The 16,351-nt window shown below is 35.2% G+C and overlaps 1 protein-coding gene across 1 annotated transcript in view; it reads left to right on the top strand.

Moving 5' to 3' along the window:
* The first annotated feature begins 106 nt into the window (after positions 1-106).
* The window catches only part of LOC117110324 (synaptojanin-1-like), a 28,808-nt gene continuing 12,563 nt past the window's right edge, over positions 107-16,351 (top strand). The window contains exons 1-11 of the mRNA XM_033252995.1: positions 107-327; positions 2,791-2,877; positions 3,377-3,644; positions 6,854-7,079; positions 10,015-10,160; positions 11,648-11,744; positions 12,401-12,573; positions 13,275-13,356; positions 14,117-14,269; positions 14,856-15,021; positions 15,560-15,756. Of these exons, the coding sequence (XP_033108886.1) occupies positions 207-327; positions 2,791-2,877; positions 3,377-3,644; positions 6,854-7,079; positions 10,015-10,160; positions 11,648-11,744; positions 12,401-12,573; positions 13,275-13,356; positions 14,117-14,269; positions 14,856-15,021; positions 15,560-15,756 (1,716 nt within the window). The 5' untranslated portion in view covers positions 107-206. The remainder of the gene's footprint in view (positions 328-2,790; positions 2,878-3,376; positions 3,645-6,853; positions 7,080-10,014; positions 10,161-11,647; positions 11,745-12,400; positions 12,574-13,274; positions 13,357-14,116; positions 14,270-14,855; positions 15,022-15,559; positions 15,757-16,351) is intronic.

The raw sequence follows: 16,351 nt of genomic DNA, 5'->3' as shown, positions 1-16,351 counted from the left end.
ATTGTATAATTAAGAAACATTTACATAAATTATCACCCTACGAAAATAGTCTAGTCATTTGTAAGGGCAAAGGTTAATTCGTTCTGAATAAACAAATCTTCCGGTGTTTTTCACTCTCGAAAGGAAAGTGTTGTTGAAGGGAGGCAAATAGTTTTGGTCACTGTTATCATTAGAAATTGACTTTGAGGGCTTGTTATGATTGTATAATGTCGATGAAAAAGTCGTTCAGGGTTAGCCATAAAGTCGAGCCACCATATTCTGTTATTGTAGAATCGACAGAGATCGATGAATCTTTACTTTTGGAATCGGACGTCGTTGCAATTTTAGGTGGGTGCGACGTTGCTGTAAATTAGTTTGTGGCTGACCAGACAGGGTAACTGAGTTGAGTTGAGCTAAACATCCAGCGAAGCTATTAAGGAATGGCCTAGGCCTAGCACAACCTGGTTATGCACATGATTTCTGTTTTATTTGGTGTTGACATCTGCCAAGCTTATTATTAGTGAAGTTTGTGTTTCATCACTTTGTCTTCATCTTATGTGTGTGTTGTTGACTTTTAATAACGAAGTGTTGATGGTGGTGTTATGAATAATTTGGTTGTGGTACAGGCCTAGGCCGATCATTTCGGCCGCCAATCGTTTCGACCGCCGTGCCAAATGTATGGAACGCCAAAAAGGCCGCCGAATACACAACATAATTGGCGCGCCGTACTTTCTATTGTTAAAAATTTGGAGGCCGAAATGAGCGGCGGCCGAAATGGTCTGAGACTGGCCTAGGCCTTTAGGAAGGCTTATATAATGGCTTAATATATTCCTCCATGGGCCTACTTTACAGACAGACCTTACTTTAACAGCCTGCTGTGTGTGTTCCTCTCTCTTTAGATATAGAAATGCAATTCCTGTATATTTTTTATTTTGGGTTGAAAGTTCAGGAGGGGGTGATGACACTAAAACAAGTACTGTACATTATGTTTTTTTATTTGGGCTTATTTGCAACAAGAAAATGTTTATAATTGCAAATTGGTATTATGAAAATAAATTATATATTCTTTTCATTTTCAAACACCTGTTGAAGCTGGCATTACTGCCACCAAAAGCTTGTGTCTAATCAAATTTTACATCCTTAAAGTTAGTTGACCAGAAGTGTTGGGTGACGCCACACTCACTAGGGCTATCAAGCGTCAGAATTCTAACATCAAATACGTCAAAGTCTCACGAAATTCCGCCTTTTGGCTGCGGTGAAAAGCAAGAATATGTGTATTAGACCCCGTAAATGTGAAAAATTAGCGGTTGGAACATTGAATGTTAGAGGAATTAGATCGCATTTAGAGCAGAAAGACTTAGCCCTGGATCTAGAGCAATACAATGTGCAGATACTCGGCGTACAGGAAACACACCTGCAAGGCACAGGTGTCATCGACTTGCCTTGTAGTGGGAATCTCAAATACGAACTTTTCTACACGGGATCGGACAACAACTCACACCATGGAGTCGGTATTGCTATAGAGAAGGGTTTGTGTGCAAAATTTAAAAGTTTTTCTGATAGAACGTGTATGGCTACTTTTAGGATTGATGAGAAAGCAAACAAGCCAAGGTATGTTCAGCGAGCGAAAATCAGCCGGTACTAAGGGAACAATACTATGACGAGCTCGAAAGCATAATAAACAGCGTTAGTAGTAGAAGCTTATTAATCATCGCGGGGGATATGAACGCCAAGACCGGGTCGGGGTACCATAATGGTTTTTCGCTTTGTATGGGTAAATATGGAAAAGGCGAGCTCAACAGTAATGGGATAGCATTGTTGGAGATGGCATTAAGACATAAGCTCACACTTACCAACACCATGTTTCAACACAAAATGTCTCATCGCACAAATTAGCGGGGACTTAGCCGGGGATGTAATTTACAAAACGGTTACGTGCATGTGAAAGTACCGGCCACCTCCCAACAATGCGGGAGCATAGTTTTAATGTACATCCCCGGCTAAGTCTCCGCCACCTACAGTACTGCCGTGAAATATTTTGTAGTCCCATAAAAATGCCCCGCTAATAAATGATTGGATGCTAAAGCCTACTGTAGCAAACATACAGTGCGAGACAAAAACAATTTGAAGGTCTAGCCTATCGGTCTAGCTAGCCGATGTCTGAATGGGAGAAGCGTGTGAGAGCTAGACCAAAGAGATGATCTTGCTTAATGGAAGCACTACAAATGCGTATCATTAAGCAGATTTCTATGGAAGTAACTCACCGTAATGCTACTAAATTATTTAAGTGGTGCTGAGGGCTGGCAGGCCGTTTCCGACCCTTAATAGCCCCTCTTTTCTTCTGGGATCTTCTCTTAAACTGTGTGGTACTTTCAGCTTCCACGACGTGGGAAGGAAGAGCATTCCATTCGTTTACCACCCTTTGGGATAAATAGTGCTTCCTACAATTTAGTCGAGCATAAGGCTTTTTTAACTTCCAAAAATGACCTCTAGTAATGGAATCAATTGCCAAATCGAAAAACAGATCCCTATCAACATCCTCTTTCCCATTTAATATTTTATATGTCTCAATTAAATCCCCCCTGATTCTTCTTAGTAGTTAAATTAAAGGCTATGAGACATTCTTCGTAATTTACATTTTTTATACATTTAGGAAGTTTGGAAAAGTACGTATTGATTGATCATAGAAAAAGAAAATTGATTGATTGACAACTGCGTGTTAGTCCCTGGCTCAGTCCCAACCAGTGCCCCGCTATTACTTTCAATTCTTGATTTAATTAAATTGCTTTTTTACTTGCTTTCTTATTGTAGGTACTTCAGAATTAGATTCACTGAAAAAAAAATATGAAAAAGTTATTGATGCTTATGGCTGCCTGGGTATTCTCCGACTCAATACAGGTAAAAGTATATCCAAAGTCTCAAATTATATGAATATACAGTACATAACATTAGTAGACAAAGTTGGTCATTTTCTTGTCATTCTTCTTACTGTACCCTCAGGATTTAATGTGAATGCAAGTAGCACAATAAAATTCAAATTCAAAAACTTTATCTGTCCAAATTATATAAAACATACAATTGGAAATTTGTTGTTTGATACACTATGTAAAATTGTGAAACATGTTTATAATGAAAAGTCTAACACACAAAGGAAAAAAAAAACAATATTGCAAGTTAAAGGATCATATTCAATAGAACAAGTTAAAAGCAAATAAAAATTTAAAAAGTTAAAACCTACATTTAGAACATTGTGTAAAAATAGATTTTAAGTGCAGAGTTTCTTTAGTGTTTTCATACACACGATAAACAGGGGAAATGATTTTTCCTTGGATCCAACCCTGAGGAATATGAAAATGTTGATTTCATCTCCTTATATGAAGACTTTCTCTTTTTATAGGAGATGAAACTGTTCTGTATGTTGTGATGGTGACTGGGATCATATCTGTGGGTAAAATTGGTGCATCAGAAGTGTTTCGAATAACTGCTACATCCTTCATCTCACTAAGAAATAATCAAGCAGACGAAGAACGTGTAGCAGAGGTACGGAAGCTTCTCAACTCTGGAACATTCTATTTCGCTTGGTCTGCCTTAGAAGAAACATTTGACTTGAGTTTGTGTGCACAACGGCAACATCAATCTCACAGCACTGACAACCGCTTTTTCTGGTTAGTATTGTATATGTGGCACAGACAAGCCAAACCAGTCGCTCGTCGCAAAATAGATTTTTAGTTATGAATACAGTGTTAAAGAAAATGAGGGCTATAAAATGGTAAAAGAATAATTTAATCCAATATTTCATTATGAAGTTATAAGCATTTAAACATACAGCTGTTTAAAGATCAATATTTGAGAAATCAGCCTTTAAAGTTTATAATTTTGAGCATTTCTCAGGCAGAAACAATCACCAAATTGTTAAAATTTGTTGTTTTAAAATTGAAAATGGGGTGAATAGAAGCATATCATGATGTATAGATATTTAAAGGCTAATTTAGTGCAATAAAATAGATTTCAAAAATGTTGACATTTCAGCATGTTTTGACAATTATCTCTGAACCACGATTTGCGACCAGTGACCGGTTTGGTTTGTCTTTGCCACATATGTTTAATGCCATAGTATAGTATTTTCATTTCTAATTTGCAAGTAGCAAGTTAAGTTGCAAAGCAGTATTAAGGCAGAGGTGCTGGAACTACAGGCTAAACATTGACGTTGTATCAAGATGCCCCTTGCCTAGGGTTTAGTTGGTAGAACCTAGTCATCTCCCATAAGGACTTAAAATAGAGGTCCAGTGTACACATCTGGCTCATGTGCACTTCAAAGAACTCAATTGCATTTTTTGAAAATAGTAGGAAGTTACACTGATGCTATTCATTTCAGCCCTAGCCATTGAGCATAAAATAAATAAAAATATAATTTAATTGACGATTATAAAACCAAGGTAAAAAAGTAATAGAGGATGCGCTATGCTCCCATTTTAGTACGTTCTCATAATTAAGACTCCAGTATGTAAAGCTTGGTTTCCATGTAATCGCTACAGGTACACACTGTCGCCGAGAGCTTTTGCGGATGCTGATTGGTCGGTCAAATCATGGAGCCTTTCCGATTGCAGCGAGCATCTACGCAGAACAAAAACTTCACTGGAAAAACTGTAGTGACAGTGTAGGGATTGTATGGAAACCAAGGTTAATTATACTGATGCATGCCTTTGAATGTTGTAGGGCAGTGGTAGGCATGATATGATAGACTAAAACATGCCAAAAATGAAGTTTTACTTTTTAATCAAAATCATTGTTAAGTAGGCAGCAGGTTCACAAAATAAGGTATAAAAGTAGTGTCTTGTGTTGATGGTTGTTAAAGAAGTCCCCACCTATAGTTGCCACTTCCCAGGTTCTCCATGCCACAGGTTAATGATGTGGTAAAAAAAAAAAAGCCACCCCCCCCCCCCCCCCACACACACACACACAAACGCAGACTCAAAATGCTCTGGTATTATGCTTTTATAACACTAGTTTGTACCACTACTGTGGCTTTTTTTCAGGTATGATATATTCTATAGTTAACATGGCCCCTTTAGTTTTCTTGTCATGTATGATTTGTTTTACCAATTGTAGCAAATTAAAATGACAATAGTTGAAACTAGTTGTTATTTTATCTGTAATAGTCATTTCCTCCTGATAGCAGGGTATATTTTCAATCAGGAAACATTAGGAAAAGGCAAATACTTTAATGTTGCTTTCAACTATGAATATCCTGGTATCACTACTTATCCTGTATATTAAGTGTTGCTAAAGGAGAAATCCCCCTCCCCCTCCCCCTAAAGCAGATTGGATTAAAATTGCTAAAGCCCACACCAGTTCACTGTGGAAATTGTACGACCCTCTACCCTCTAACAGCTTTTTCATTCACCCCCTTTGAATATAGATCATAGAGCCATTATACCCATCATATCTATAGACAAATCAATAGATACCAAATCATGCAAAAGTTTCCTATACTCAATATGTGAGTCTTATAGGCCATGGTCAATAGTGATTGCAATTTCCTTGTATAATTTTTGTTTTATTAATATAGATGGCACTTTTCCTATTTACAAAAATCACTTAAACAGGTGTGATCATTTACTGCTCTATGGCTTCTATTTTTTCCCTATATCATTACTATTTTTCACTGACTGTAACAAAAGATGTTACTAAGTACATTGTGTGAAATGTTATTTGTCTGTTTTAGTCATTTCCTCTTCTGAAGAATATTTTATCACCCAGGAAACATAGAGAAAATTGGAATCCAGCTCTTCAAAAATGCACAAGATGAACATTGTCATATTTTAAGAAGTGAATCAACAATTAACTTCAATAAACACTTGTACCACTTATAATTTATTAATTTTGTTTTGTCATGTTGAGTCCTTCGAAACAATTGAAAGTTCCTTTGTGTTCGTTTACAAAAATTGATAACTCAGGTTTTAAAAACCCACTAAAGATCCTAATATCTCAAGGCAATAGTCAACATATATTGTGATTGTAATCTTCTTTATGAGGGTGAAAACCAGTAAGTTTCAAACTCTGCTTTCCACTGGGTGCCCCAAAATAAAAGCCGTATTAAATAACACAAGAAAGATATATGCATACATGATATTCTACATTTATAAACCAAATCTTATTATGAGGCTTGGTATTGGATTTGAACCCAGGACCCTTGGATTGGAAGGCAAGAGTGCTGCTGGATGATTTTGGTAAAACTATTTGCTAATAAAAAATAAAATTTTATTTTCATTTCCCCCCCCCCCTCCTCTAACGACCTTAAAAAAGTAATTTGCAAAAGCAAGGCAAGACTTTCTATACCTTGTTTAGCAAACTCGCCAGCAAAAAACTGGAAATTTCAGAAAAAAAGTAAAAAGTTTTTCTTTATATTTATTACGCCCGCTGCTGCCTTGAAATCTCTAATAAATTCTTTCCAATTTATGTAAATTTGAAGCATTTAAGCAATATTACACTGTTTACATTCAACATTAATATTTTATTTTAATTTTTTCCTCCGTTGGGATTTTTTGGCAAAACTATTTGCTAAACAAGAAAACAAAATATTATTTTAATTTTTTTTCTGCCAACCTGCCCAAAAAATAGGTTCGCGAAACAAGAAATAAAAAGAGCCTTGGCCAAGGTATCAAGGTCCCACAAAACAACAGTGTTAAAATAAACTTGCATTTGTGGAACAACACCATTCGCATTAACATGAATTAGTCATGTGTTAAGAATAGTACAGTCCAGTGATAACAGTATACATGGTTTACTATTTGGAATTTGTTATAAACCATGTTCCTTGATGCATGTGATAAAGTTCTACATCATCATAAAAATCTCCTTTGTTACTTTTCAGGAATCGAACATTACACCTTCACTTGACACGGTTCAACGTTGACTGCTCAAAATGGCTCATCAAGGCCATGTGTGGTGGCGTAGAAATGAAGACAATTTACTGTGGTACGCAGCTAGCTAAGGCGTGCATCATCTCACGGCTAAGCTGTGAGCGTGCAGGGACGCGGTTTAACGTGAGAGGAACAAACGACTTTGGACATGTTGCTAATTTCTGTGAAACTGAACAAGTATGTATACGCCAGTTAAAAAAATTCTCGTGCTCTGTTAGATTTAGCTTAGATAAAAATAAAATTGTAAAAATAGATATTGTAGATTCAAACCAATTTTCTGGTAGAAATAGTTTCAATTGCACAGCGTGTGTTTGCCGTAAAAATAGACAAGAGTGGCTAACCTTATTCTTTTTCTAATGTTATGCTTGAAGAATTCCACAGATACTTTTGTGATTGGATTCCAGTCCATAATGCATTTGTATTGCAGTACATTTTAGAATCAACTTTTATCAAAGTTAAACAACTCAAATACTGTACATCTCTATTGCTAAAATTTTTGTTTGAGGCAGAAACACTTCAAAGACAAATTACACTTTTATGCCTGGCAAATTATAATCAACATGTCATACAAGGTATAAATTGGATGAATCATTTAAAACAATGATAATAGATTTCATGGGCAGATCAATGTATAGTATACTGTATGCATCAAAGTCAAATGCTGCTCTACCTATTTTATGTCAAAGTTTAAATTTAAAAGTTTAGTACTTGGAGCAGATGGAATAAACATCCAAATGCCAAATTCTTTAAATAACACACTAACCTAATTTTAACTAGTAATGCTTGTGTAATAGTTAATAACATGTTGACAATACAGTATATGGCCACCGTTTTATGGAAGGAACTAGTGAAAGACATTAATTGCTTTCTTTTTGCATATAAAAGTATCATAAACAAATGGAGGTGTCCAAAGTTTTATTAATATCATTTTTGTTTGTTACACACTTTACAGTATTAAAGATCTAGTAAAGTTATTTTTAATCTTATGGTTTTGGTTTTGTTATTGGTGTAATAACTACAACCTTGAAGTACACCCACTGAGTGAAAAATATGCATGGGATTTTGATATTACTATTAGCAAGCTTTCAAGTTTTTGCTCAACGATGTACTGTAACCCTAAAACAGATTTACTTATTCATGACCATCCTATGTTCTCTGCACAATGTGGATTCGGGCTAAAATGCGTCCTAGAATTCAGGTGACTAACGAGAAATCAACATTCTTACATGACTTCTCAGTAACATAATTATGTTCTGTAGGTCCTACTGTAGTCTGGCAATAAAAAGCTTCCTATTTTATTCCATACAACTGCTCTAAACTATTTTTTCTATCATTGACAGTCCTGAAATTGTTAAAATTAACTCAACCCAGTGCCGGATTCAGTAGGGGAGAACTGGTCCGCCCCATTCCCCACCCCCCTTTCCAAATTTATCAAAATTGTTTTAAGAAATAAGGAAAAAAGACAATTATTCTTGGTTGTGTAGAGAGGTGCTATAATCATAAATTTTCTTACCTCTAGACCCCATCTGGGAAAGTCCCATTAAGTCCCATTATTTTGAATTCCTGGATCCGCCATTCTGTTTAATATCATTACTTCAGGATCATCATTGTTTATAATTATAGTTATCCTTTCCACTTTCATTTACAGTACATTGTAATTTACGTAGTCTATTTATCTTTCGTATTCATTTCGTTTTATTTCACTTTTGTATCTTCATTTATTTGTTGAAATAAATGAGTTGATTCAGTAACCTATAGATTGGTTAAACTCTCAAATGTTGTATTTAAAAATTTATGATGCTCTCAGCATGGAAACGTTCCATATAAATTCTCAATAAGAACAAATCAAAAAAATTATTGTGTTGGACATGGCCAACCGACACAAACGTACAAAATTGAGGTTCGGCATTTTAGGTTTTTTTTTTTACTACAACAAAAAATATTTTGTGTTGTTGGTCGGTAGACGATTCGACAGGGTTATGCGATCATTCTGCTCTTCAGTACAGATTTTAAAATGGTCTTTGTTGTATTTTTGTGTATAATCTAGTTTTTAGGCAGAGACACATTATTGGTAAAAAAGAAAAAAAACATTTCCTACCGATCCACCCATATTTTGGATTTTCCCAAAAACGTGGCCAACACAAGAATTTTTTTTTTTTTGACCTAATTTCTAACTTCTTCAAATAATTTATTGTGTGTCATATGCCTGTTCATCCATGAAACAGGAAAGACTCTCTTTGAACACTTAGTAGTAGCGAAGAATGACTTGAGAGCATACCTACTGTATTATCAAGCATTATCAGAATTTATGGACTTTATTTCCTGGAACTGAAAATGTTGATTTGTTTGTGACAAATTTAATGTATTCTAGAAATAACTAATTTATTTTTTTCTGTTTTTCTATTTTATTTTGACTTTTCATTTTTCAATTCTTTTCATCCATTATGCCATAAAAACTAAGACAAAAACAAGTGAATGAAACCGATGAATAAAACCACTGCAATGTGATAGGATTGCCCAAAAGTAAAAAAATAAATATATTGCTGAGGTACTTTTACCTCAAGACAGTGATACAGTGCAAAAAAAATTCCAATATATAAGCATAAAAATAGATGTTTTTTTCTAAAATATCAATTACTGTTTTTTTGCATATCATATGAAACATAAAAAATACATTTAAATTTTAATAGGCCTATTAAAAAAATAAATATAATTGCAATGTAGCCAGGCAAAATATCTCTCAGAACTATAAATGCATCATGAGTCATAGTGCATTTATAGGCCTGCTTCTGAGAGTGATATTGTTTTTGTGGCACAAATTGCAATAATTAAACTAATAATGTACTATATGTATCCTTGATTTTGACTGTTTCACTCTAAAATTGAATCACCTTTCTTCCTTTTAGAACAACGAAAAACACACACAATGGCACATATGCTATATCCAGTCACAAATAAGTATATTTTTAGTATTAGTGACCAGGAAGTGTAGCAATGGTGTTGTATTTCTCAAAAACCCTTATTCCCAGTATAGAACACCAAGGATTCTAAATGATTAGCATCAACAAGATGTTTATTAATGAAATATTTATATCATTGCTTGTATTTTTAGGTGATATATTTGGATGACAAGGTGGCTTCCTATATTCAAACCAGAGGATCTGTTCCACTATACTGGGAGCAACCTGGACTCCAAGTGGGGTCACATAAGGTCAAAATGTCAAGAGGGTATGAGGCATCTGCTCCAGCCTTTGATAGGTGAGACTCAATATAGATACAATTGTGAAGCATAAGATGTTTTATATGCTTGCCTCTGTAAACTGTACAGATAAATTCCTACTGTCCTGATTTTGGCAGGATTATTCCTCTTTCACTGTCCCACTTAATCCCTGAATTTTCTCGCCTTTTGACATGTTTGGAAGATAAACAATATATATTGACCAAGTTTAAAAATAATGTAAAATTTATGTCGCACGCCTTGATACAACAACTCAAGCATGTCAAGTGCAAGACCAGCTGGCCCACCACTTGAATCTGCCTTTACACATATTGGTACAGACTGTACAATATTAAATTTGTTTGGGTTATTTCCCCACCCTCGAATGGTTGTGTCCTGCTTTCAAATATTTGGGTGTTGGAATGTCTGCACTGTAAGAGGGTTTCAGTGATAGAATGGGGTCAAACCATAGCTCTGAGCTCACAGTCTGGAGTGCCCATTTCTCCTTCCTTGGCACTTGGGCCATCCTGTGCCTATTTATTGTCCCTTGTTGAAAGAGACAATTAATGATGACGTATACGTCACACTAACCGTATGCGTTCACGTGCGAACCCTCCCTAATGCGACTAGATGCCTTACTGAATGACAAAAGTCAATGCAAAGTGAGGTTTTTGAACCCCAATATCAATGTTTCCAAGCCACAGGTAGAGCACCAGCCGCTCTCAAGCCATATTTATTGAATCTTCTAGCGTATCCTTGGTCGACAGATTTTTCAGTTCCCCTATTAAATATATGAAATAATCTTACAAGTTACATTGCATGGCATAGGGAGTGAAGATGTTTTTTAGCCATGAGAAAAAATCATTTGCTATCACAGGATATAAATTGTGGACTTAGGGATGGGAAGGCAAGCATCTTATAAACTACATCTTACCTTAAACCCACCTTTTTTTTTTAATTTTCAAATCTTGCTTTCAATTCGATATTCAAAACAGGTTTTTGTTGATTGCAAAGTGGTTGTGATAAATCATTCAACATCAACACCTACAGTATATCAATATTCCATGAATACAGAAATGACAGTTTGTTTAATTTGCAAACCATTTTATTGATTTTTATGGTCATTGTTGGAATTAATAGTAACAGTATGGATGCATCATTTTAAAGTACATTTTGTATTGGCACTTGATATTGACAATACGCACTGTGATTTTTATGTGGACTACAAAATCTGGCATTTCCAATTTTGTCCAATGGGCTGCTTTAATGAGAACCCAGGTCTAAGCTATTCCAAAGCAGCTCTCTCACTATTACTACCATAATAATTAGTTTTCAGACTGCATTCATCATATTTTTGCCCATAAAATATATAAAAATTCTACCTTGTCCATTATTGACTATAATACATTGCCTAGCTATAAGGTATAAAAAATTCCTTACTAATTGTTAGAAAGTGCTGTAAATGCGGCCATTTTGTGCACTTTTGCGAATTCATTAATACTTAGTGTTGTTTGCTCAATCCCGTCAGGCATCTGTCCACTTTAAAAGTGCAGTATGGTGACCAGGTGATCATAAATCTTCTGGGAAACAAGGAGGGAGAGGACATGCTGAGCAAGTTATTTCAGGTAAAGTTAACTCTAATGACCGAAAGGTCCACTGATTAATCTCAGGTAAGATAGTATAATACATACTTCAAGTATCGAAATGCATGCATGGCGTGCATTTCGATACTTGGAGTATGTATTATACTATCTTGTTCTCTAATTATGTGGACAGACAGGTGGATTCATAAGCATTGATTTTGACTTTAATACTGACAACCAATCTAGTTACTTTTGTCATCTGTACTTTAGTCTAATCAAAAATGATTATTTAGTTATTTAAAAATTTTATTTTCTTATTGTTGTTTTACGTCTTATCTGATACATACTATACAATATGGGGCTTAAGTTGCCATATGCCAAAAACCAGCATCAGCGACTAAAACTGGAAAATTGACTTTATATTCATATTCTTTAAATTGTAAAGCTTTAAAATGATGTGTCATTTACTAGAATCAACTTGCTATTGCTAAAGTTGTGAGTGAAAGTATTACAGCTTCTCTGTACTAATAACCATACTGGCACATTCTAATGCTAACTACTCAGTTTAAAATTTACTAACAGTACACTAGCTTTGGGGATGGTAAGCCTCATATACAGTATGCTACATTGTCTTATAATTTGTTCTTGTCTTAATTACTTAAAAATAAGAATGATTGTATACTTAATTAACTTCTTAGAATCACCACAAGGCTTCATCCCATTCCCAAGATATACCACATATCGTATTCGACTATCATCAGATGATGCGCGGTGGTAAAGTCGACAGCTTACAAAAAGTTCTCATGCCGAAAGTCTCCAAGTACGTGGACAGTTTCCAATTCTTCGCTTGTGATGGAGATGATGTGAAAATGTAAGTAAAACTCTCCTTATTATTGATGTGATATTTTATTGTGAATGAGTATTATTTCTGTCATATTGATGATGTTAGCAGTGGAGTCTTACAATAAGCCATTGCACACATTTATTGAATGTTTATTTTATCACTGAGCTTTTCTATTATGTAACTTTTTTCACAACTTCTTTCTTGTGGATTGAATTTCGTTTTGAACAAAAGGAAAGGCTGAATATGTTTTTTTCCAGTGCGGTTTCTGCCTTGCCTGGTGATAAGGCCAAATATACATCATGCTCACTCTCATGAAGAAACAGCATAGCTAGAAAGAGACTATTGACCTATTAATATGCACATGCTTTTTAATCATTAATTTTAAATTAGAAGGATTAGCCAATCAGAAGGTGATTTGAATGATTGACGGGATAAGGCTGGGGTATCATAATTGAATGTAGCAAAATGGCCTTGTATATATACAACACCTATCATTGTGTACGACATTTTATAGCATAAGATATTACCTAGTGGAGCCTTTACAAGGTGTGAAATTAGGAACCATCAAGCATTATGTCATACAATATTCTGGAGGCAAAAGTTTGAACTCAAGAAGAAAAATTTGCCGATAAAAGCAATAAAAGAACATCTTTGATTTTTTTTTTAAATAAATGATATTTAATTACTGTACTGATATCCAATTTTTTTTTTTATTCTTCTTCTGTTAGGCAACAGACAGGCTGCTTTCGTGTTAACTGCATTGATTGCTTGGATCGGACCAACGCTGTTCAAACATTTTTTGGAATGCAGGTGTCTAGGTTTTTTTTCTTTCAAGGAATAAAAAGAGGAATAAATCAAATCTGTCTAAAGTTACTTAAATCAGATATCACCCAGGTTCCTGTGCAATATGAACATTAATGAAATCACATTGATAAGATTCATTTATTGTCATTATTCAGTTATATTGAGATGTATATAGCAAATACAAGCCAAACCAGTCACTCCTTACAATATTTATTTATAAATACTAAGTTTTTGAGTAAAATGAAAGTTATAAAATAATAACATAAACATTTAAATCCAACATTTTGTTATGAAGTTACATGATAGTAAGAGCAGTTTACTGTTTGGGCTTATGCCTATTACTTACGCTTGGCAAGAATATTGTATGTATACTTTTTACTTTGCCGAATAAATATTATTATTATTATTATTATTATATAGCTGTTTAAAGAACAGTATGTGAGAAATCAGCTTTCGAAGTCTACGATTTTGAACTTTCTGACAATCACTAAATTGTTTTAAAAAAATTATTTTAACAATTGAATATGGCGAAAATAACAACATAGCACAATGTATATATATGTAAATGTTATTTTTAGAACAGTAAAATAGATTTATAAAATTCCAAATTGTTGTGCCAATTATCTCCAAAACACAATTTGCGAGGAGGGACTGATTTGGCTGGTCTTTGCCACACAAACAAAAAAAGCAGCACATTAGATTGATAGTACTATAAGTGTATAGTGTAATTTAATTTATAAGAAATGGTGATGTGTTTCTTCTGCAGATGCTTCAGAAGCAGATGGAGAGTCTTGATATGTCGAGCAAAGCCCAGTATCAATCTCGACTTGAGGAAGTTTACAAAACAATGTGGTCTCTAAACGGAGATCATGTGAGTAAGATCTACGCAGGTACCGGGGCACTAGAGGGAAGAACAACAGTAAGTTGGCCATTAATAACGACTGAAGCTTGTACAAATCATAATGCGAACATTTTATGTAGCATTCATTACACAGGTGTTGTAAACAAGATACACAAGGCATCTGTAGGGTCTCACAAAGCCTCTCAACCCGTGGGTGCTCTAGGACCAACCGGGGGTGAACCATTTCTGGCGCTGAGCAGCAGGGTCCAGAGACAAAGCCCTGGCGCCTAGAGAGACTTGGCTCTTTTCAGACATTTTTAGGCTGTTCTGAGACATTTTAGATTGTATCATACCCAAAAAATATTTCATCATGGGGTGAGATTTTTTTCTTTGGTTCCAGTGAGTTCAGGCCTAGGCCACCTACCCCACCACTTGTACTGCTACTGCTTTGAATATTCAGTATTTACTTGGCATACTTTGGAGGTGGCATACTAATGGATTATTGTTTATTTATTTATCCATCTAATCATGGAGGAATTCCTCAATGATCTAATTGAGTATTAATCACTAATTGGAACATTTCATGATACAGTGATTTAGCAGTCGATGATGATATTGCTGAATATATCAATTCCTAATTATCATGATAATATTGTTGTTAAAGGCTGGCAAATTGAGAGATGGTGCACGCTCAGTGACCCGAACAATACAGAACAATTTCTTTGATGGCAGCAAACAAGAAGCAATAGATATTTTGTTGCTAGGTAACTCACTAGTTGGCAAATTAGCAGACAAAGCAGGCAATATTTTACCAAGAGAATATTTACATTGTAAGTATGTGACTTTCAGTTTAGTATTTTATATCTTAGCGGGCAGCAAGTGTAGTCAATTAAGGATTAAAATGTGCTTCTACGTCAATGACTTGTTGACACAACCATTGAAATCAGCGACATTAACCAAAAGTTGTAGTGGTGCTACACTACCTGTGGCTGATAATAATTTGACCTGAATGATCTGAGGTCGCATTAGCTGTACAGTAGCATTTAACGTTCGGCGTAATATGTTAACCTCGCCTCGTCTAACTAATCTAGGTTAGGCAAAAAGATTTGCTTACTGTAAGATAACCCAGAAAAGTGTTCAAACCTCACTACAGTAAGTTGTGTTATATCTGTCAGTCTAATAATAATGCCCGGCTTTAAGTACCCGTTTGATGCCTGGATTGAAGGAAGTACTCTATATGAATGCAGTATATTGCCCAAGGGCGACCAAGTGGTCCACGTTGGATTAGAATCCTAGACCTTTTTGTTTGAAAGCCCAAAGCATAATAACGCTATGCCATGTTTCACCTTTTCTTTGCACTTTTTCTAGCCTCTCCTTCTACTCTTCATGCAATGTGTGAACGTGAGCATCAATTCTCAAAGCAGACTCCCCTTCGCGTCAGTGTCGGCACTTGGAATGTTAATGGAGGAAGACATTTTCGAAGCGTGGCGTACAAGCATCAATCAATGACGGACTGGCTGTTAGATAATCATATCATAATGCAAAAAAAATTTCCAGGTCAGTATGTGTCTTACACGTAGGTTTGAGAGAGATCCTTAGATGCCCTAGCAGGGATGTCACCACGCTGGTCGGCGGTGGACGGGCCCGTCCAGCACTCAACATTTCCGACCAGGATTTACAGGCTCCCGACCACCACTATTATTTCAACAGTTTACAAATTGTAACAAAATAATTAGTTTACCTAAACAATAAGATGTGTATAATTGATAGATAAAGACAATAAGAATACAATAAATGTTTCCGTGGTTATGTTAATTGTAACAAAATACTGCACTGCCCTGCTATTCATCGCTAACTTAACAGCCTAGGCCCAGTTGAGTCATAGCGAACATCGTGGGCCCGCATGACACGGTTGCTCTGTACACATTCAAAGGTTAAAGTTGAAATCGTGACCATTCAAGTGTTTTATTATGTGATCATGGTCCGGGGCAGGAAGATTATTAAAAATTTACGAAACCTGATTTATGTTTTATTTCTTTACTTTCTTTTCATTTTGTATTTCAAGTTTTTCACTTTTAATTATAATTGATATATAATGTGTGTAAATGGACAAAAAATAAATAAATGAGTGCACATGAATCAGTGACATACACATTCATC

This window comes from Anneissia japonica, unplaced genomic scaffold (genome assembly GCF_011630105.1).
Source record: "Anneissia japonica isolate Jap-2015-1 unplaced genomic scaffold, ASM1163010v1 scaffold5350_len443212_cov192, whole genome shotgun sequence".
Taxonomy (NCBI): Eukaryota; Metazoa; Echinodermata; class Crinoidea; order Comatulida; family Comatulidae; genus Anneissia; species Anneissia japonica.
The sequence above is the reverse complement of the archived record's forward strand: the minus strand, read 5'-3'. Positions and strand labels throughout refer to the sequence as shown.